Here is a 24709-nt window from a genome sequence, read left to right as displayed (position 1 = left end):
TCATTTTCACTCCCTCACTCCCACTTTGCGATCGAAAGTAATACCTTACTTTTCACGAGAAGTCAGTAAAAATAAAATTTAAGTTTAATAATTATTTTAATTTAATCGGGATTTGTTAAATATCTTTTAGAAACAAAAATTAATTTAAAAATATTTTTATTTTGTAATTTGGCCGTGTTTAACCGTTGATAAATTCATGTGTTCCATTTGAATAGTTCTGTATTCCTTCCAAATTGAAGAAATTTACATTGTTTGAGTGTCACTTTCTAAAGATTCTTTTTTGATTCAAATGTAGAATATTATACAAACATAATTTTTTTTTCAGGTATTGTTATGGAAATATGCTAGCTACACATTATGAATATTAAGAAAGATTCCAAATCCGAACCTTTCCTTGAGTATTTGAGTGTTAATTTACATATATTTTCTCAAAATCAAATTCTCTAAAGATTTTTGCAAAATCATTTTTTTTTTTTTTGGCAATATAACGAAGTTATTGTACGTTAGGCTTAAAAACTTTGTGTTAAAAACCCAATTTTTTTTAACGTTTTTCAGTCATTTTCTAAAAAAATAACCCTTTGGGCAGGCCGGAATGCGGAAGTAGATTTCACCGGGGCTAAGTAGAGATAAAAAAGATTTCCACTTTAAAGTTAAGAAAAATTTCAAATTTACTCAATACGACAATGGTTGCATGTGAAAAAGGTTACATACGACAAGCCCAGTCTTTTTACAACTCCAGCAACATTTTGGTCATCTTCCCGTAAGGGTTGGTCATTTCAAAAATTGTTTCAGAAAAACGTTTTAGGTAATTTTTATAGGATTAACGACCTCTTTAAACAGATTCGATACTGTACCTATTAAGGGAGGTATGATTTTTTTCTTCGAAACCCCATTTTTTCCACCCCCCTGGGCCAATGGTTGGTGATATCAAAAAACTTTACTTAAATAGGTTTTAGGCCCTTATCCAAAGAATAGTAGGAACTTTAAACGAATTCGATATTTTACTTAATAAGAAAGTTATAGCAATATTTTCTTTTTTCGAAAAAGCCCCCCCCCCCCCCCATTTCCACCTCCATGGTCCGATTTTGGCCGTTAACGAGCTCGACCGAGATTTTGGGACGAGTTATTTTTAAGGAACAATTTGAAAGTGATTGGTGCAAAATTACGGCAGTTATCGACACGATAACTGCCGTAATTTCTTTCTTGTGGACACCACAAGAAAGTGATTATATATAAACTTTGAACTGACGGTTGTTTTGGGGTCTGGGAATGTGAAACGCGAAGATATATTGAAAAAAAAATGGTCCAAAAATTTGATTATGCATATCACACCAGACATTCACTTTCGGACAGTTGCAGAAGAATTTCACCAGTTCGTGTGGATTTTCTGAATCCCATGTTTGACAATTGTGGCGATTCAAAATTCCATGAACATGAACTCTTATTTTATCGGAAAATAAAATGTGCCGCAGGTAGTTTTCATTAGCAGAAATGAAGTCTAACATAATTATTTCAAATAGAACTCTTTTTAGTTTATCTTTAGATTTAATCTTCAGTTTATGAGCGTGAAATTTCTATTGCTTGCGAACAACACCGTAGATAGTGCGTTTTAGGAATATTTAGTGGACGGCTAACAACGCTACAAAACAGAACGTTTTGGAAAAACAGTCGAATTCTTTCTGTGTTTTCGGCGCTTGTTTTAAATCTGCTAGATGAGTGTCCTTTCAAAACGCTTCCGGTTTCCAAAAACTGTTCACATCATTTAACGTATGCTTTTGTCACTCATAGAATTTCTTTGATCGATTGGAGTATAATTTTTTTGTACGGCAATCTTTGATTTTGTTTCTGCGTACCAATACTCGCACTGTGCAAAGCACTTTTGGTGACGTCATTGTATTGAAAATCTGGCTCATAACAGCTTGGCCTGTGCAACTCTGTTGCACAGACGGAAAATAAGTCTTAATTGTTGTCGCTTCAAGATTACGCATAAAGCACTATTAAGTATTGAAAAATAAAAACTATATCCGTTTTTGAAACTCCGGAGTTTTCGGACATCCGGTGTATATATATACATATATTTTTATTTTTTCATAAATTATTGTTAAAATGTTTTATTTGATTATATTTTATACAGTAGAACGAAAATTGATAAGTTCAAATTTCTACCTCGTATCTTGCATAAAAATATTTTAGATATCTCTCTCGCCCCGTTCTTTATTTCTCCCACTCAATCGTCTCTGTATCACTATCTCGGCATAGAAAATGAAGTATGATTTTTGTTAACTCGCTTCATGCTTTTGTGACTGATAAACCGGTTTTTATCTTGAAATTTAAAAAAAAACTTTTGAAGGCTGAACAATTTTTTTTTTTTTTTTTTTTTAATTTGATTTCCAGTGCGGAAATTTTCATGTGAAATATTTTTGTAGTAGAAAACTTTAAACTCGCTCTTTTTCAAATTAAAAACAGTTTTTTTATCTATCTAATTTAAATTGGAATACTTTTTTGTATTTTGATAAATAAGCTCATTTGGAAGAAACTCTGAGAGAAAAAAAAAGGTAAATAATGCATTTTGAATATTATTATCTGATATTTTTAAAATATAGGATCATTTAGGCCATTGATTCTCAAACTTTTTCACCCACCGCCCACATTGAGAATCAAAAATTTTCTAGCGCCCCAAAATTGTTAGACTTACCATCTATTAAAAATATTTGCATTTGATGTTTTTAAGATGCGCTCTTAAAATCAGCAATTGCAATTATTGCTTTTAAACGAGGCATATCGTATTTCTGAGTTGAAACTTATATTTTAAATTAGATGAATTAAAACGCATATTTACTCATATTTAGAAGTATTTTTATTAAAATTGCTTTCAAAAGAATTACAATTGTATCTGTATAACAACAGTAGTGATAGCATATTCAATATAACAATACAATAATTGAAATAAAGGTTTTAATTACTGTACTAAAAGCACGGATGATGTGCTTTTATTTAATTTCAGTTTGAAATATCAGGAAAACATAATTTTGCCGTTATTTTTAATCAGAATTGCCTTCCTAGACCGCCTGAATGCCTCCAATTTTTTTGTGGGCCCTCTACCGCTCCCCCTGAAGGTCTCGTGGGTGCTATCGCCCACTGTGAAAACGAATGATTTAGGCATTCACTAAATTAATGTAAAATTAAAACAAATTTCATAGTATGAAGATTTTTTAAAATATGTACACAATATACGAGTATATATTATCGTCACTGACTTTTAGGTAGAAAAAGCTATGGTAATACTAATATTCTGTACAGTATAACTTAATTATGAGTACCCTGCAAATGAAAAATATAAATAATTAATAATGTGCAGTTGTGTACTTTAATTTAGCTGTCTCCAGATAGTAGTTTATTGTTAATTATTGTTTTACGACCTACATTGACAATCGTCATCTTGTAATTGGTCTTTGTAATCCTATTCGCAAATCCTTACCCTAACTTCATCTTTTGTCATTTTAAAATAGTGTATTAATTAAAAATAATTGAAGAAAGATATTTTATTATTAAAATAATTAAAAATTATATGGCTTTCCTTTTCTCATTTTTTCAAAGCTCTACAAATATTCTTTTACTAAAATATTTATTGTACTAGCAATTAATATTTAATTTAGCAAAAAAATATAATTTAAAGATATTACATTTTTATTTATCTTTCTTGAAAAATGGGGCACAAAACGATATTACATATATATATAAAATTAAATATCAAATTAAAAATCCACTTGGTTTAAAGTTTTAATTATTTATTTTAGTTTCGAATTTTTGAACGTTTTATAGTAGGCAAACTTTCTTTAAGATATCCAACTATTATAATTATAAAAAGTTTCAATTTATTAGTAGAAATCTTAAATAGATTTTTTATTAAACTTTATTAACGGGAAATGTTAATTAATTTCTCAGGAATGGTCGGCCTGTATCTTTGTAAGACTACACCTCATTCACATATCATACATATCCTCATCTCAGTGGGCCGTGAGGTATTGCTCACTTTTGTTTTATTCACTTTTTTCTTCTTTTTTTTTTGAGTGGAAGTGCATTTACGCACGGGATGTCGGACTCCTACTGGTGGTCTTATCCGACCGCGGTCAGCGGACTACCGACTAAAACAACCCCCGTTTGGAATAATCCTGCGCACCCCGGGAAAAAAAACCATTAGGCATAACGTCTGGGTACGTAGGCTCCAGACCGGTTCACTCTAGCTTCAACGAAAGTTCGAACCAACAACACTGTTATTCACTAGTTGAATAGATTGCAACGTACACATTAGGAAAATAAAATAAAAATTACTTTATAGAATTTTAAGTTATTTTATAATTGAAAGTTGTATGAAAATGCTAGAAAAGTTCTAACGACACTTTTGCCTAAATTTTTGTTTGACTGTTTCGTTTTTCTCTATAAGATACAAGTTTTTAATAGTTTTGTTTCGTAGTCTGACGTAAGACACCAGTCAGTTCTGATTACTTTCAGAGAGAGCAGTTGTGATTGGTATCTTTAGATATCTTACATGGTTCTTTTTCTTAATAAAAAAATATTTTTTTAATGATACAGACAGTGCAACAAATTAGTTTACACTTTCTTGTTGAGAAACTGTGCGTTTTATGTGTACACTGTCTACATTGATTAGGAAGGAAAACTATTTTTGAGTAAAATTTTCATTAAATCCAATTATTTCCTTTCGAGATATAGTTCCATCTCTTAAACATCTTAACATTTTCATATCCGATTTATAATTAATCTGAATTTAATATCTATATTTGAAGAGGAGACACATTCCATAGGAAACAAGAATTAATCGCCGAATATATAAGTTACAATACTATACTTGAATATTGATTAATCAATTCGTAAGATTTAGAGTCAGATGTTCGCCTAGATGTTTTAATTTAGTTAGATGTTTTTTTAATTTCATTAAAAAAAGTTTTGCTATTTTTAAACTCGGAGAATCATAAAATGTAAAAATACTTTATTACTTTTTGACAGTGGTTCCCTTGTTGGAATACAAGGGTAGCGGGAGTTTATTGTTTCCCAACTATTCGAAGAACCTGGACGAATCTCCCTTGCTGCTGTGTTTTTCTTTTTATCGGTCGGATCATTTTTGACCGGATTTATGGACGGATTTGGTTTTTGCGTTCCGGTCCTTTAGATATACGAGAAGTAATTTACGGGGGCTGATCGTGGAAGACTAGGCGCATATGAGCCTTGTACTCCCGGCGTAATTCCCTTCAGTCTATCCGCTGAAGTCCCTTCGGTGTTAGAGCTTTTCGGATTAACAGGAATACGCCTGTCGGGGCCCTAATTTTTGGAGGGAGCAATGCGCTCTTTTCTCCGGAAGGAGCCGCTGAAGTAAAATTGTAAGTTAAGAGCGGAAGGTGGATAATTGGTAAGGAGAAATTAGGGAACTTCTTCATTGTGGCCGCCTGTCGTACTGCTTCTCTGCTGGGGTCGGTCGCCCGGACTCCAGTCCGTGGCGGTGGGTCGCGTTGTGGTTCTTCGTTCTTCTTTTTCTTCCTTCTTTGTGTTCTTTCTTCTTTGAAAAATACTTAATTATTTTTTTACGGTGGTTCCTTTGTTACACGACTGCTCAAAAAGGATTGTAATGTATTTAGGGTATATGTATGTTTGTTCCACCGTAACAGCTCAACGGCTGAACGGATTTAGATGTATGACTCCCGATGGAATCCTTACGTTACCGAGAGTGTCATAGGCTGTATAAGTATGTACATATGTTTAAATAAATAATCATATGTCTAAATAAATTTTAAAAATCTATCAGATGAATGAGTCGTCTTTGAATAACTCGCATCTCAAGTATGAGGTACGAGGTTTCTGAATCGTTCAGAATGAAGCGTTGACATGAGAGTTATTCCAAAACGACTCATTCATCTGATAGATATTTTTAAATCTATCGTTTGATAAATGATCAATTTTATTCATGTAACTAGTGTGTTTATACGACTGCTCAAAAAGGAGTGTAATTTTTATTGTTTATATGTGTGTGTATGTTTGTTCCACCGTAGTAACTCAACGGCTGAACCGATTTATATGTATTACCACACGTTCGAATCCTTACGTTACCGTGAGTGTTATAGGCTATATATATATATATATAAAAAAAGAATGTAAATAAAAAAATTACAATTAAATTTACGTTGTACTCATTAAGAAAAGTTGAGGAAAACTTTCGTAAAGCCCAATCTTCCATTGATCTCATCAATATTTCCCCAATTCCAAATCGTTTTTCTCTTTATTTTTTTTATTTTTAGTAGGATCAGTCGCCTTAATGTCGAAGTTATTATGCAGATTTCTTGCGTGTAAGTTAAGCCATCTTATGATATAATGAATGCCGGCTTCCGTGGCGCGAGTGGTAGCGTCTCGGCCTTTCATCCGAAGGTCCCAGGTTCAAATCCCGGTCAGGCATGGCATTTTCACACACGCTACAAATCACTCATCTCATTCTGTAAAGCACTACCTAATGGTGGTCCCCGGAGGTTAAAATAAAGATATAAATAATAGTATTCTGCAACTCTTATACATGCACGCACAATTATAAAATAAGCACTGAGTATTAAAACCGAAATTTGTATATTTGGACATAAGAACGTATAGCTACCGAAAAATAAATTATCAATGGGGGAGGTTTGTTTTTACAAATTTGTGATGATAATTTAATTATAACGATATTATTTCTGCAAATATAAATTACGGTGTGTAGAGATTACTTCTGAATATTGTTCTTTGGTTCACGATGCTAATTTTGTTTAATAAAAAAGTTCAATCTTCTAACTGCACAATCATATATATTAATAAGCTAATCATTAAATGATATCTGTGGAAATTATTGTTAAATTAATCGAAGTTCCTACAAAATTGAAATGAAGACTATTGAATAAATATTACGGTGTTTTTTGTTTTTTTTTAGGATTTAAAAAAATGTTGTGGTAACATTGTTGTTTGAATGAAAAATTTGGGATGTACGCTTTCACGTAAACTTATTGAATGATAAAAAAAGAAAGAAAAAACTCGCAGTAGCATAACGTACCGTCCACAATCAATTCGTTACAGCGGCGTGACAGTCGACTGAAAGTTCACATTGCTTTTTAGAGATCACAGTTACAACTACTTAGTTATAATGCTGTTAAAAAAAGTAGCCTTATGACCGACTTTCTGACAAATAAAATTCCAGTACAACGCACTTCCGTATTGTTTTCTTTTTTCGTATTTTTTAATTTTCATTTATCTTTCAGTATTTTTCTTATCTTTTATTTCAACATATTGTGTTACTTATATTTAAAAGCAACACAATGAGTTTTCATTAAATTTTTCTATATATATTTACTATATATATTTCTTCATACTGTCAACTCTTTTTTTTTAATTTATTTTATAAAATTTATTTAATTTATTTCAATAAACCTAAGTTGTTTACTTTTTCGGATTCTACTAGTAAAACTAAACAAAAAATATTCTTAGGAAAAATTGTAATTTCTCTTTCGTTCTCCCCCTGTCCGCCATTTTGTTATTTTTATATAGTAATTTATATCTCAAGTTCGGATAAACGAATAACATTAATATTTGATAAGCGTCTTGGTAATAAAGTTTTAAAATTAGCAAACAATCAGGACTTAAATATCTTCTCACATTACAAAATGGCGGACATGTTTATTTTTCAATCCGTTATATCTCCATAAATATTTGTTTTATTCAAATTTATGTTATTTGCTAAAATATCAAGCTTTTTTATTTTGAACAAAATGAAATTTTATTTTTATAAATCGGTAACAAATAGCCGAGTTATAGCAGAAAATTGATGTAATTACTTGTCTGTTTTCATGTCCTCCATTTTACGTTCAATTCGATGAAATATTAATCGTTTTTTTATTTGTTGTTAATTCTGGTATTGTAAATTAGTATCAAATTAAGTAATAATTTTCTCACAATAATAGACCTAATAATTATAACACTAATTACAACATTAATTTTCTCCTGTTATTTTTTTTTTTTGTAATTGAGATACCAGGATGCAGTTGGCAGCATTCTTACTTGTACCAAGCTGTTACTTCAATGAATGTATATTTCATTGTTTTTGATTTTTGGGTAGCAGCTGGTGGGGGACAACTCAAAAATTTCAAATGGAACTAATGGTTATTTGATATATCATTTTAATGAGTTGGATGAGATGAAAAAAATGATAGAATTAAAATTAAATTCTGATTTCACGATAAAGAATGGCAGCCAACAGTGAGTGTGTTTGTTCAAATGGTTAGAACTATAGTTGTATGCACCCCTTTAATTTTTTTTGTTTATTGAGGTATCCTGATTCTCTCTTTGGAAATCTTCCCTGATAAGAGTGGCTAACCGCAAATTGGGGATAGTAAACCCCAATTTAAGAGTATTAGGCCTTCATGAGGAGCGGGGACCAGGGATGGCAAAAAAATTTAAAATGGAACATATCGTCATGTTACACATTTTTTAAAGTTATTTGCAAGACAAGCAGAACGGTATCAAAAAAATTAAATTCTGACTTATTTAAACCAAAATGGCGATTACAAGTGTCATGATTACGTTAATTAAAAATTGTAAAAATTAAACTTTTTCAAATACTTTTTTTAATTACATTTACAATCTTGAAGAATTTTATTTAATTTAAGTAAATAGCAGTTTACAATTTAATTACTTTTTTATATGAATTCAATCTTTTACTTAAAAGACTGTCCTTTATCTCATGAATTAAAAATACCACCTAATAAAATTATTTCAGTTTTAATATTTACAATTCTTGTTCTTAAATAAATATATGTGTTAAACTACCACAATAATATTACTGTTTCATTTTTTACCTTTAATTATCTTTTATATTTTCAGAATATTATAATTATAATGAGTGCTTTAGATTGTTTATATGTATTCCTTTCACCTCTGAAGTATAGTTCTATTACTTTATGTTCATTAAATCACTTCAAATTTTTTAACTGTTCATGGCTTATAATTATTTCTTCTAGGGGAATTAAAATTTGAACCATTTACAAGAGAAAATTTTATTGTATATCAATTTTTATAATCAAAATGTGTCATTTTGTTTTCCTTTTATATTTTAAATGAAACCTGTCAATTGGTGTTTTTTTTTTTTTTTGCATTATTGCCAATCAGATGTATTTACAACTGTGATATAATGATGCAGATCCTTGAATAATAATAATAATTAAAAAGCAATATACTTTTATTAGTTAAACTAAAATTTGTTTATTATATCTAAAGTGTAACTATAATATGATTAACTTCTACAAATAAACTATTTTTAGTATTACAGAATAATTCCTAGACAAAACAGCTAGATTATTTGTGCTAAAAATACGTCTTTATGTTATTGATTATATGCATGAATGGAAATTAGGAGATATCTGCTAAACAAAACAGTATGGTTTTGTGACAAACAAAAGGAATGTTTTTTTGTATTCTTTTTTAGTCTTTGTTAAATTGAATACTACGCAGTTGTAGTACACGTTGTATAATTGTGCCATGGACAATTATATTGTTTCAAATACTTTCTGAGGTTTCAGAAATGAGCCAACTGTGTTTTTTTTTATTCAAAGTTTACTTTCTAATTAATAACATAGATAGACCACACTTTATCTTGTTTTGTTTTTTTAATTATGATTCTAGATTTATTATACATTTTTTATTTGGTACTAAACAATCTTTTAATAAATAAATAAATATGTATATTTACTAAATTTGCATTATGTAAAATAATGTTATTCTTTTATTTAAAATTGTATATTTTCAGATTTTAATCATTATTATGATCTTAGAAATGCTTTTACACACATTTTAATTAGGAAGATGTGGTTTTTCAAATGATAGGTGAAAAAAGTTTAGACACTGTTTAGGAATTGAACATAGATTGAATGAACTGGAAACCTAAATGCTAAACATTATACCAATTGACTGGCCATATCTACTTAATAACAATAAAAATCTTTAAAATGTTGAGAAATGTATTAAATCAGTTTCCACATGTCCATTCATAGTTATTTTGAAATTTTATTTTTTTTAACATTAAAGAATCTTTTAGCACCTAATATAAATGAGATAAGTCCAAGTTCCATTCTCTGAAATTAATGTTCATTTTGATGTTATATATGATGAATGACATTAATGATGTTCATTTATCACAGATAAACAAATTGAAGATGTCTTATAAGATTAATTACCACTTGAATTTGACCGGCTGTGACATACCAGTGTGAATTACTATCTAGAACTATCCACCTCTCAAATGGGTGAACAGTTTTTATAATTTTTAATCAGCTGTAATTAATGCCTGTTTTAAATACTTTGTATTCCTAGTTCATTTGTAATTAAAGGTATTAATTGATTAATTACACATGATTAGATAGAGTAAGAGATCTGGTTTTTACCAGTTAGGCGTCTCGGCCACTTATCAGATTGTTATTTAATTCCCTCATAACATATAAAATTTTTTTGGCAAAATGAAAATGGGATCGTTCAATAATTTATTCGATAATTAGCTAGTCCACTATAGTTACCAGTAGTTTCAACATGGACATCACAAAAGTAGTCTACTTAGCAACTGACTCAAACTTGTGGCAACTTACTCAGGGGATAAAACCATTAAAAATATGCAGTACAATTCAACCGTCCAAGTTTTGAATTATGGCATTTTTTATAAAACCAGTTTTCATATGTCAATTTTTGTTTTATGTGTTTCTGAAATATGTATCACTAAAAAATTATACAATGGGCTTAGACAATACAAGGATATTTATATAGTACGTTATATGTTTGTTTTTTTGTTTTTCTTGATTACCAAGGTCATTAGCAAAGCAGTGCCAATATTATGCAGTTTAATGGAAATTATAAAACTATATCCATTATTATTTAGTTTTGGTCATTTACAATACCAGTTTATTAAACATGCCTTCCTGTAACATTTTATTCATTATCATATTACTTTATATTCTTCCTGTTTTCAAACTGCTTCTTAGTGTTTCTAGTTTTAAGGAACCATCAAGTTTTATGAAATACACTTCTACGTCTTGCCCTAATATACAGGTGCATTATTTTTATTATTATGGAAAAGAAACTTGTCATGTAATCAATGTATAGCATGCTTTAACATGATCAAACATAAGCAATTAAAATTATCTTTATTAAATTTTATTTTATTAAAAATTTTAAAAAAATAATAATTTGTTACATTAACAGAAACAAGAAAATATTAATAATAAAAAATAATAATATATTAAAAAACATAATGCTACATATACAAAATATAACTGAATTTTCTCTAAATAAAAAATAATAATACAAACAAATATTCTTACTCTATGGTATATGATATTTTATTGTTAATAATAATTATAATAGAAATACTGAGTTTGCAATATAAATGATTACAAAAATCATTGATGATTCACGATCATGATTCCAGGTTCTACATACCTGGATGAAAATAACAGTAATTAATTATTATGGTAGTGTATAGGAAATCTTTAAATAGAATTAAATTGAATTACAGATCATTTAAAATTAAATAAAAAATTGTAAAATGTTTGTATTTATTAATAAATTACATTGATTAAAGTATTTTTTTGCAATAATTAGTAGAGTTTCATACAATATAGAAAGAAATGAGTCAGTTTTCTTTATTTGTGGTTATTTTTTTCTTGCAGAACAAAAACAGACAAATTAATTTTATTGCTACTTGTCTGAGTAAGTTTATGTTACCTCTGATTGAAATTTAATCCATTTCTAAACTTAATATACTTATAATGCTTTTGTATGAAAAATATAATTTTTTTTACCTAAGCTCTTCTTTAATTTATGAATGCATTTTATCAGAAAAATTAAATAACATCCATACAATTTGCAGCATTAATTTTGAAAATCTTTTTAAAATTTTAACTGGCCCCGACCCACTTGAGTGAAAAAGTTTATTTGTTCTTATCCACTCAAAATAGATTTTTAAAATAAAACTTTTGTAGATAAAAATTAAAAAAAAAATTGTTATGCTTTCCTGGCATTGATTATTATTTATTATATAGTGGAAAAATAATGATAAAACTGAAACATTTAAAAATTCAAAAAATCAATATTTTTAAACTTTGATCTGCTCTCCCACCCGCTAATATTGGTCACAAAATATTTTATTTTTTTGGCAGTACTATTATACTTAATAAGACAAAAAATGCAATAAATAAAAGCTACCTTTTTTCAATTTGTGTGGAAGGACAAGAGTTTGGTGGGGTAGATTTTTTTTTTAATGGTAAGATAAGCATCTACACATGTACTGAGCTTAATATAAAGTTGGATTATGTTTGCAAAATTTTAAGAAGATTGAACCCCACCCTCTGGGGATATTGACTCCAAAATTTTACCAATAAAGTGCCCTATTTACATGAGTCTGTATGCCAAATTTCATCAGAATTGGTGTATCCAATCAAAAGTTATTAAACTTTAAACGCCAACACACATACATACATTATTCCCCACTTTTTTCTCCTTTCAGGATCCCTGGGTCATGAAACCTCGAGAAACGCAAATACCTCCCATATACACTCCATTTTGTGACTGGTTACCATTCTTTCCTCCTTGCAGCATAGCTCTAGAGCTATGATACCAGGAAAGTAAAATTTTGTATTTATAAAAAACATTCTGTACCTACTCGTTTTTGAAACTTAGGTTACTGAGCACTGTTTTACAAAAGAAATATATATCTTTTTTTCTTTAATTTTGAGCAGAGGTTCTTAGTGATAAAAATAAAAATACCTTTTTCTATGTTTTATTTTTCCCATTGGTTTTTAAGCAGTTTAATGAATGAAGATCAGATTGTTTGGCAATGCATTATAAAAATACAAAACTTTTCTTAACAAAACTATTGTACTTTGAGGAAAGGTTTACAAAAATCTAAGGTAGTTATTCTATGGAAAACTGCTTAAGTGCCTCAAGCTTGAAATGCTTAACATAAACTTATAGGTAAATTTATAAAATTGTTGACTCAAACTTTAATTAAATTTAATAATTCTTTATTTTATAATTTGACTGGGCTGTTTGACTTGATCTTGTTCCTAACCATAGAATTGGTATCAAATTTTCATGAGTTTTTTTTTAATAAAAATGCTAATGAATAATGTAGATAACTTAACATTTCTCATATTGCATAAAATTTGAATTATTATTTAAGTTTAGAATTATTTAATTTTTTTTAGATATTTCTTTACAAAATGGAAATTTTTGACTGCTTGTGGTTAAACAATTAAAATTTCAGAAAAAAATAACATTATATTATTTTGATAAAATGTTTATAAATTAAATGATAATTCTATTTTATAAATACTTTTTTTTTAATAGGTTAACCTATTAAAGTTCTTTGACAAAATGAATGACTGATAACACTGTATCTAATAAGTAAACAGCTCCAGATAAAACACATAGACATCCAACAGCTATACCAACTATCATTTCATTATGATTTGATGAATATTTATTCTCAGGTTGGTAACCACTCCAATAATGTAATGCCACTCCACCAACTGCTATAAACATTACTGTTCCTACTAGATTCATTATAATATCCTGTAAAATAAAATAAAATAAAAATATTTTCATTATAATTTCTTGATATATTAGTAGTCTGTGAATAGTAGAACACATTCATCTTTTACTGACTAATAAATTTAGCTCTACAAAGATATTGCTTTAATAAAATTAAAATTAAGTACAAAGTAGAACTGTTGATTTTAACAGATCCTGATAAGCCTTACCCAAAGCAAAAAATAATCATATTGTTTTGGCAATATTGTTAGCATTATTTTCAGGGACACCAAATATTCCTGACTGATGACTGTCAAAATAAATATTTTCATTACCCCCACGTAGTTAAAAAAATGTCATAATTTTTAATTTTTTACTGCAGTGTATACAAGAAATATATGACAAAGTTATTATTTGCTGAGTATTATTTCACTCAGCAGCCATCAGGCAGTGATTCATTGGGCAAGGACCAAAAGGTGGCAATTTTCTTAACAGCTATACTAACCTTACATTTTTTTTTTTAATTTTATTAAAAAATTGTTAAGACAGCTTGGTGTCATATAACTGGAAGGATCTTTTTCGGACTTTTATAAAAATCAGAAAACATGTTTGTTTACTACTTCATTACAAACAAACTGGCAAAGTGCCAAAAGATCAAATAAAAGAGGACCTCACTTGGCTTGGAAAATAGTGTTTTTTTTTTGTAATGTGTACAACTTTTGCTGAATCTCATTTCTTTTGAAATTTTGTTTTGATAAAAGTAATTTTTTTTCAAAAAAGTAATTAGATATTTTAAAATGAATCTCTCTTGATCATGTTATTACACTGGTTCCCATAATAAAACAGATGTGTGTAACTTTGGTATGATTAATAAATCTGTTGATGACAGTTAATGTATGTTACGGTACAGGAATCTGTTATTATCAAATATAGTGGAATCAGATGTAAACAATTTTCAGAAATGTATAAAAATTGAAGAAAATAGTCACAGAAGACAAAACTGAAATTACTATGAATAATAAAAGTATATATGTATTTGCATATTTAGGATCAGCTTAAATAGTGTTTTATCATGTTATTAGCTGCTATAACCTATCTAGGCAATACTAGAATGGTGTACTATGTCGCCAGTAATAGGGTAGTGAATAATTAATCCCCTTCATTGTTACAACTATAATTATTTTATTCATTTGACTGAAAAAATGTTCATTAGAAAATTAATCCATAATTTTTGACAAAAAATAATCAATTAAATATCAATCATAAGAGCTTTTTGCCATAAGTAATTTTGACTTTTTTTTTATGTTCTTCTCCATTCCTTTCGATTTTTTACTAATCTTTTAATTTCAACATATTTGTTATATCTAATATCTTCCATTATTTGCTTTTTGTATTGTGATCTTTGTCCTCTTGTAATCTTTTTATTTTTTACACTTCTCCATTATTTACTTATTAAGTAAACCTTGCTGCCTTAATGTATGAATTACTAATGTAGTTTTTCTTGTAAATACAGTATGTTCAGAAAGTTTCTGTGTATTAGAATTATGAAAGTGTAACAAAACCTTCTTAATTATTACTTTGTATTTTTATTTCATTATTTTATAGAAACAGATATTGCATATATAACTGGAATTATAAAAAGGGTTGAAAATGAAAATGACCTCCTCCTACATAAATACAACACTGCACACGTTTCAAATTGTTTTCAAACACTTTAACTAGCTGATGTTCTGGAATATTTTGTACGTATGTCATTATTGTAATTTTTAATTTGTCAGTTGTGCATGGTTTGTTGCAATACACTGCTTGTTTCACTTTCTCCCGTAGAAAGTAATTTGGGGGAAGTCAGATCAAGTGGTAGTATAGGACTCAACCATCTCAGAATGATTCGTTCATCAAAGACATTTTGTAAAAAAAGTCATTGACTTGGTTTGCTATGGCGCCATCTTGTTGGAACTAACTGTGATTGATTTCCACTTTTGTTAACTGAATAATAAAGTTTGTTAAAAAAGCACAATAACGATCACTATTAACTGTATTTTCAAAAAAGATTGGACCCACAATTTGTATTCTACTCACACTAACAGAGACTCCAATTTTCGCTTCATATAAAGATTGTTCATGTAATTTATCGGGGATGGTAGTCATACATTTTGTGAATTATTATACCCTCTCAGATGGGTAATGTCGAGAATACCTAGGAATTTTGGTCAATTAAACGTTTAAACGTAAATTATTGACAATAGTCTAGTCTTTTGGCATAATCTATAGGTTTCAGTTCTTCAACAAACATTACTTTGTCAGAGAAAAGTTTCAGTTCTTTTCTTACAGCTTTGTGTGCGGTAGAAAGTTCGATATCTTGCTGTACTGCTTTATATGCAGTAGCAAGTTCGATATCTTGCTGGTATGCTAACTTACGCATTGACTTTGTGGACTTTTGGCCATAGCATCTGAAATATCAAGCAGATCCTGTTCTTTTAGTTAAAGTGGTCTTCCACTTCGATCAGCATCTTTAACAGAGCTGTTGACCAAAGTTTTTTGATGCTGTATCATTAATTTAATTATTTTTATTAATTTACAGTTATTTAAATCATATGAATAAGAATTTATCAATAAAACAATTGATCAAGGAACAACTTCATTACGATAAAACATTCATTTTATAATATGATACTGTAAGTCAGAGTGCTGAAGTGTTAATCTTCTCATACAAGAGGCCTGATCAACCAGTTATATTTTAATACTAAAAGCTCCTCAACGTACCCGTTGATATTGTCATTAGGTTTTAATTAACAGTACATCTTGGACTGGCAAACAATAAATGCCCCAAGCTACAAATTCATTTATTGTGCAGACAAAGATTGCAGTTGCCTATTGATCCAAATGTAGAAAGATACACCAGATATCTGAAGAATTCCAGAATATCATGTGAATCAATTCAACGGGATAAGTTTTATAATAATTAATAGATATAAAATTAATATATAATGTAATTATCATAAGATACTTACTACAAGTGTTTTTTTATGTTCCATTGTTCCAAAACAGTATGATATTAAGATAACACTAGTATAAATAAAAAATCCAACGAATACTCCTGAAGCTATTATTTCTGCATCAGGATTTTTTTCCTCATTTAAATTCCAAGTACCTCCAACACCAAGAAATTGTCCACCATACCCAAATCTATACATTAGTAATATTATTAAATTTAATATCTGAAAAATAAAACAGTGATGTATAATTAAATTTTTATAATTTTAATATACTGTTGTTTTATCCATAATTTTCCAATTATAAATCTATCATATAAAAAATGAATGAAAGGTATTAAATATTAATTTTATTTTTTAAATTGTTTGAACTTTCTGAATTTGGCACCAGAAGAAAGCTACTAACAGTTTACCAAATCTTAATGTGGTCCCATTTTTATAGCGTTAAATTTAAAAAAAAAAAATTATATATTATTCAGTGATTCTTTATATCGGTTTTTTTAAGATATTTTTATATTTTTTAGTTTTACTTCTATTTATGATATGGATAGGCCAACAAAATACACTGCTTGTATAAAAAAGAGTTTTTTCAAGTCATGCGAAGGCAAGTAGACTGAGCCTTGAAAAAAATAAGAAAATGAATATACATAAATGGTGTAAAAACTTTGATTGATTGTGAGTCGTAGTTCTCTGAAATACAGAAATTTGTATTATTTATTATTTCTTTTCCTATAGATTTTTTAATTAAGTCATAAGTACAGACAGTATTTACTTTTCATGTATTAAAAGCTTCAACTTAAGCTATTTGAAAGCCAGTGGAGAAGCTGGCTTGTGATAAAGACCTGTGATCTTAATTAATCAATAATGCAAATGATGTATAATTGTAATAAATAATCAAATACTTGTAGAATTCAGTAAATTTCAATGATGCACAAGCTCTATTTAATACACACTATTTGTTGAAAAGAAGTTAAGGGGGAAACATGTACAATTAATTTAATTATTAAAATAAACAAGAAGTTCTCTTTATTACCTAAACCAGGAGAGTTTTAAATAACTTTCACTGTTAATAGGCAGAAAAAGATTACAAATAGCTAAATTCTTTATGATAAATATATAAATAACAAGCTGTGACAGTAAACTAAATATAAAATAGCTAATCAACACTTCAACTGTAAATTGTTTCTGTTTACTGTATCTTATTATTATTGTGATGTAATGAGAAATAAACCTTCACTATATAGAATAGAAAATATCTGATAAAGTAGAAACTTATTTTAACAAAATAAAATAGAGATATATTTAAAATTACAATAAATTGTTCTATTTTCAACTAATTGCAGCAAAAGGGAGGCAGTTTTCAACTAGTCAGAATTTTTTTCCAGACAAATATACTGGAAATTTTTTAAATGATAATTATACTGTGTAGTTTGATATTTATAAGGTGATTTATATTTTTTGTCATTGTCACTGTTTAGTTTTGGATTGTTGTGATGTAGCGATTAATAACCTGATGATATTCTAACATTCAAAATATTTACTAAAAAAATTTAGGAAAATTGGCTGGAAAACGTAGCATAAAATAATAATTCCTGTACTTCCCAAAGTTTTAACTGATAAATCAACAACAATCTTCTTATCATTTGTGTACTTTTATTTTCTTATTTTTCATAACATAAGGTAAAAACATTTTCATTCATTGTAAAGCTTTATTTTATAAATCTAACTATATATTTTATAGTAAAAATGAAACCAAACAATGTTAAATAGAACTTTTTTTTTTTAAATTAAAGCCAATTTTTTTTTAATTTCACTCAAAATTATACTCTTTTTAAGGATAAAACATAACTTTATTTGTTATATTATTAAATTTTGACTTTTTGAAATGAATATTTTTCACCTTTTGTGGTGTTTATGAACTTCATTTAATTTTGTTACAAAGTTTTTTGTCACTAGCCAACTGTTAATGTTGATGCAGATAAAATATCCAAAAAATCTCTTTTGGTTTTATCTCTAATTGATCTTTCAGCTGCCACAAACTAGCTTTTGATATATAAATGTAACTTTAGGGATGAGTTGGATTAACGGTGGAATTATTTGTATTGTTTTAAATTTATAATTATGTTTCATAATTTATAATTATGCAGTAATATTCTCTTTTCTTAATTATCATCATTCTTGTAAAATTTTATTAAACTTGTTGGCTAAATGGTTGCATTTCTGCTTTTATCAAGAATGCACAGCAGCCAGGAGAAACTAGCTGCATATCCTGGTCAGGCTTGTTATTTGTTTTTTTTTTTGTAAAAAATATATGTTGTATTTCAATGCACAAATGTTCAAATTTTTTTAGCGAACAAAAAAAAAATCAAATGAAAAAATATATATGGGCAGTTTTTACATTCTCCTGGCTCTGCATATTCTCAGCGTAGAGTGTGATGTACCATACATGTGTAAAAAGGGCTTTGGAATTTTAGCTTTACTCAATGATCAAGGCAGCTTCTTTAAAGAAAACACTCTCCCCATCCAACCACAGAATTGTATGACATGGAATTATCCAACCAAACTATAAATTGTTCAGCCATCATACTCCTAAAATTCTATAGATACTATTAAAAGTTATTTAATTATTAAATTTATTATATTCTTTGCGTGGATTATAGAAATATGGTAATTTATGTTTGTGAATGACTGAGTGCTCACATATTTATTAAACGGCCAAGTTTTGCGTCTCATAACTCTTTATATAACAATAAAAAAGAATTATAAACCATCTTAAGATTAATGAAAATGAAGCAAAGTTAAAAGTTTTTTCAATTTGTTTTTAAACATTTATGTAATGAAAAAAAATTTAAAGTTCAGTTCTTAAAATTCCTATATTATTGTAATTATAAATCCTTGATTAAAACAAATATTTTTTCATGATTTATCCCTGTGCTCTAGGTTCTGTACTGATACCCCTGTAAAGAAATTATTTTCTAGCATTGCCCAAATGATGGGAGGGAAAAATACTTTTCTATTAACTTTATTATTTTTGTTTGGTTGGTATTGTTTTAAGTATTTATTATTATTTTGTTTTGTGATTATAAATGAAAATCTAGGTGTTCGGCACAGTTTTTGGCTGTTCTTTTCAATCTGTAGCTGAGTTAAAAATATTTTAAATGAAAGAAATTGTAAAAAAATTTTCTAGTAGGATAGATTTTGTTATTTGTAGACATTTAGCCAGTGTTGATTAATGATGGTATTAATTGATCTTTTTTTTATTCAAAACAACAAAAATCTTTGAAAATATTTATAGATAATTTTATATTTTTATCATTCATACACAATTTGTGTAATCAACGAAATTCTTTTATAATCCAACATGACTGATGGATATGACAATAATATTTAAAATACATATTAGTTTTTTTTATATAAGATTATTAGATTGTCAATAACTAAGTTAAAGGTTATGTTCACGTTAACAGTATTAAAATCAGTCATTAGCGATTACATTATTTCATTTATATTTTGTTGTATGTGGAATGATGATTACTTTAATTATAACTGAAAGGTTTTATTATATTAAGCAATAGATTGTTATGTAGCACATAGCACACATATGCATTTGTGCTGTACTTGCAAGTACAGATAACAGTCAATACTTAGAATACACAGAGCTAGTACATTTACCTCATTATCTGTTTTTTATTGAACATTTTACCACACCTTATTACTGTACTATATTTTAATTTCAATGTAAATAATAATTACTTCATAATATGAAATGAAATATCCAAAAAGGGGAAATTCTATAAAATTACATGTATGTGTGAATTAAGATTTATGTGTAAACTTTTATTTAACACTGTACACTTCCTTCTTGATTAAAAAAATATTAATTAAAGTATTAAATATATTTATTATTTCAAAATGTTTATTTATTCAAGATGTATGTGTAGTTATTTTATGATCTTTTTGATGACTATCACTTCAAAGAATTTTGTTGAAGTGAAATTTTTAAATTAAAAAATTTACTTATTCATATGTTCTCCTTTAACTTAAGAAAAGAAAACTGATTCATCATCAAAGAATTTAAAGTGATAGAAAATAAATTTTTCGTTTTTTTACACATTAAACTTCTGATTTTGTTTGTATATTTACAAAACTGATTAGGGTAAGAAGCAAAATAATTACTGTTTAAAAGTAATTCATTTTTTTTTTTTAATTTAATTGTACATGAGTAAATGTACGTACATGTATATCTTTTTTTTAGTTTATATTTAACACAACTTTCTACTTTATTATTAAATATTATCAACATATTACTTTAGAAGATGAAATTTTTTTTCTTAGCCTATATTTTTTTGGTATAACAAATTTTTCATGGTTGTATTAAAACTAATATTTTTAAGATCAATTTTATCAATGTACAATTATTTTCTTGTTTTTACTTCCTTGTACAAAGTAAAGGAAAAATTTCAGTTTCAGATTTCAACGGAAATATCCATTTTGACCATCCCTGAATCCATTTTGACAAGTTCTGTTGTAACGTTTGTACATATATATGTGCATGTGTATCTCACATAACTAAAAAACGATTTACCATAGGATGTTGAAATTTTGAATTTAGGACTGTTGTAACATCTAGTTGTACCACCTTCCCTTTTGGTTGCAATCAAAAGTGTCCAAAAAAGCCCAAAATCCAAAACATTTGGATCTTGGACTTTTTCTTAACTGCAGTAATAAGCTCTCATTGAGAGATTTTCAACAATATATCATAAGTGCTACTTGTTTTCATTGTTTCCAAAGTTATAGCCAAATAAAATTTTAATTAATGAAATATTTGGATCTTACAAGGGAAAGGCACATCAGTCTGAATCAGACTTCATCTCCTTTGTTTAACCTTTATTTCTTAATTTAAATATATTAATTTATTAATAATTATTAATCTCTGATTGTAAAAAATATTACAATAAATATTTCAAAAATAACAATAAAAAAAAATATTAAAAAATATCAGAAGTTTAAATTAATGAAATAAAATTTTATATACTTTTCATTTAAAAAAAATGTGTATATGTAATTTAATAGGCGTACAAATAAGTCATGTGATGTCCACATCAGATTTTTTTTAAAACATCCAAGGTTTGTATTATGTTGAATAACATAACAAAATAGTTGTTCCTCACCTGATGTAAGACAAAAGTCACGTACTTTTGAAAATAGTGAATTCAAAGAATTTTATGTTAGGTTTTCTATGGAAAGTGAAAATTAAAGTAGTTTTGCAATACCAAATATGTGGGTTCCATATATTTCATGTTCACTGCTTCAGTTTATAACTTTCAAACAACAGCTGATTATATAATGAAACAATAATTCTTATAGAACGTTTCTCATAAGAAGTTGTTCTTTATACTAATTTTACATTAATATATAATACTCCTTCCTGTAGGAGACACATTTTATGCTCTAACATCTTTCAGTAAAGGAGCCTTATGCGTAGGGTTCTTTATTATAGGAATCTTGCTGTATACCAATAAAAATTAAAGAAAAAGAAAATTTCATTTAAGTAGATTTTTTTTCTATGTATATATATGTATATATATATATATATATATATATATATATATATATATATTTGTTTTTTCCAGTGAAATGTTAATTTTTAAAAGTTATGTACTTTAATAAGGCAAAAAAGTCAATCATATGTAGGTATACAAGAATTATTGGTTCAGTAACAACCAGTATTATTTCAAATTTGGTAATCTGAACTGTTTTATTAAACATAATTTTTTTTTAAATCTTTGTAATTTATAACATTTGCTATATTAAATTATATGCACCACCTCACTTATCTTGTGCTATTTCCACTCAAATCATCATTTCCCTGAGAAATGGAGGAGACCCACATTCCTGATCCCCAAGATCACCTGATCTAACACCTTTAGATTTTTACATCTGGGGATGGATGAAAAATATTTTATACAAAACAAAAATAGATTCTCGTGAGGAATTAATTGACCACATTATGGATACAGCTGAACAACTTAAGGACAGCCTGAAGAACTAAAAAGAGCAACAAAAGTAGTACAGAAGCATTCCAAGAAATGTGTTGAAAATAGCGGAACATATTAAATAAAACAGAACATATTAATCTTATTTGAACATTTATTATAAACTGGTATATATAATGCACTTTGGTCTAGTATACTGTTTCTAAATAAAATTCTAATTTTTCTAACTTTTCCTTGTTTTATTCAACTTATCTTAAACCATTTTGTTCAGAATTAAATTCTTTACAAGTTTTATGTGTTTATTACCCATTTAACAAAATTATTGTAATTCATACGTAAAAAACACAGTTTTTTACTCCAATTTATTGGTTTTCATTTCAGATTTCTCAAAAACTACTGAAGATATGGTTCAGGGACCTGATTTATTCGATTTTTCAGGTCAAGAACCATAAGAAATCACTAATTCTGCCCCTTGATTAACATCCTACAAATTTCAGTACGGCCTCATTTCACCAAGGTAGCTGAAATCCAAATGAAATCTTTCACTAATCATAACTCGCAAACAAAGTATTTAATTTTAATCATTTTAACTTGATCATTGTTTATTATAATGGAAATAGTAATAATGTGTAAACACCAAACTGCATGATGCAGTGTAAACAAACGATTAGAACACTTGTTTAAAAGTTGCACACTTCTAATAAAGTCCAACTTTATTATATTCATGTAAGAAAATTTCTTGAAAGTGCTACAGTGAGTAAATTTTGATATTTAATTTTATATTGCATTTAGTGGCCTGGTATTTCTTTTAAAGCATATTGTTAACATGTGTATGTATTCATGTACATATTTTTCAATCTATTTCTTTCTTATAAAGCCCTCCCAGATGGTAATTTTTATTCTTGTGTAAATAGTTAAGAATTACTGCTAATCTTTTTTTTTCTTAGTAATTTTTTCATTGTTTTCTTATACTCACTTTTCTTAGTTACGTGGGAAGTATGATTTTTATAGATTTTACAGATGCCCTTTAAAATATAAACCATTAGAGACGTTTATTTTTTAAGTTTAAGTTAAAATTATATCTTAAATCAAAGGTTTTGTTCTATGAAGAGTTATAGTGATGAGGCAGGTATCTTTGATGTAACTCATGATATAAAAAGAATGATTCATTTAAAATCACTTAAGAAGTGATTTATCTCCAGGTTATCCCAATAATAATCTTTTTTTTTAATTTAATTAGAAGTATATTTTATTTTAAAAATTAATAATTTGATTTTCATGTTTGCCATAATATCATCACATATATATTTATTTATTTATATGTATTCATACAAAACTAATGTATAATTTTTTTTTAATAAAATAATTAATTTTTTAATTTATTAACTTACCAGTTTTATAGCTTTTATAAAAACAGTAGCAATTGAAGCAATATCCATTTTTATTTAATATTTTATCACAAAAGTTGTTTAATTTGTAAAAGATCACTGTAAATCCACGTTAAAAATACAGTCTATATTTTTTTTATTCCTGCACCTGCAAACTGTTTCATCACAAAGGTACGTTGTGAGTATCATTGTATGAAATAATGTTAGATAAGATATCAAATTATATCATAATACTTGTGGTTGCTTAGCAACATTTTTGGGAGTGACAAGTACATACACCTCACCTACCTGCATGATGATAACATACCTTATTTATTTGATGATGTGTAATATCTACAAAATATTAGATTTCATAATTTTTTCAGTTTTTAATTAAAATTTTAAATTCAATGAATTTAGACGTGTTATGATTCATAATTTTTAACTTTATTTTGCCACTTCTTTAATACTATTTACACTAAAGAATAGTACTTGTGTAATATTTGTTTATTATCTATTTAGTATTTATTCTTTTATACTTCCATTTGTAATTCTGCTATTTTTAGATAATCAACTAATCAGTTCAATAATCAAATATATGCTTTATTTTTCTTTTAATAGAGTGTTCACAGCTATCACCACTTCCTTATGCCTAGTTTCCACTTCCCATGTATCTTCACAGTTGTTCACTTTCAGTTATCTTCCACTTTTGCCTTCTCTTTTCTGTCCTTCCAGCAGTATTTAGGATTTACGA

At 27.6% G+C, this 24709-nt stretch overlaps 2 protein-coding genes across 4 annotated transcripts in view; one reads left to right on the top strand and one right to left on the bottom strand.

Annotated features, from left to right (window-relative positions):
- The window catches only part of Adsl (adenylosuccinate lyase), a 370898-nt gene that overhangs the window by 329429 nt on the left and 16760 nt on the right, over positions 1-24709 (top strand). The gene's annotated exons all lie outside the window — the stretch shown is intronic.
- Ssk (smooth septate junction protein snakeskin) lies at positions 12832-24161 on the bottom strand. The gene is made up of 3 exons (XM_075376014.1): positions 23980-24161; positions 16611-16817; positions 12832-13641 (listed from the first exon to the last, which is right to left on the bottom strand). Exons 1-3 carry the CDS (start codon positions 24025-24027, stop codon positions 13426-13428), a joined length of 471 nt encoding a protein of 156 aa, XP_075232129.1. The 5' UTR covers positions 24028-24161; the 3' UTR covers positions 12832-13425.

The sequence above is a fragment of the Lycorma delicatula genome, chromosome 9, assembly GCF_047948215.1.
Source record: "Lycorma delicatula isolate Av1 chromosome 9, ASM4794821v1, whole genome shotgun sequence".
NCBI lineage: Eukaryota > Metazoa > Arthropoda > Insecta > Hemiptera > Fulgoridae > Lycorma > Lycorma delicatula.
This window is presented reverse-complemented; position numbering and strand designations above follow the sequence as displayed.

Excerpts from the sequence above, each read along its gene's own strand:
- Ssk (XM_075376014.1), bottom strand. The coding sequence starts at position 24,027 with ATGGATATTGCTTCAATTGCTACTGTTTTTATAAAAGCTATAAAACTG. Across the intron at positions 16,818-23,979 it reads TTATAAAAGCTATAAAACTG|ATATTAAATTTAATAATATT; the intron begins GTAAGTTAATAA and ends TTTATTTTTCAG. Across the intron at positions 13,642-16,610 it reads AACATAAAAAAACACTTGTA|GATATTATAATGAATCTAGT; the intron begins GTAAGTATCTTA and ends TTTATTTTACAG.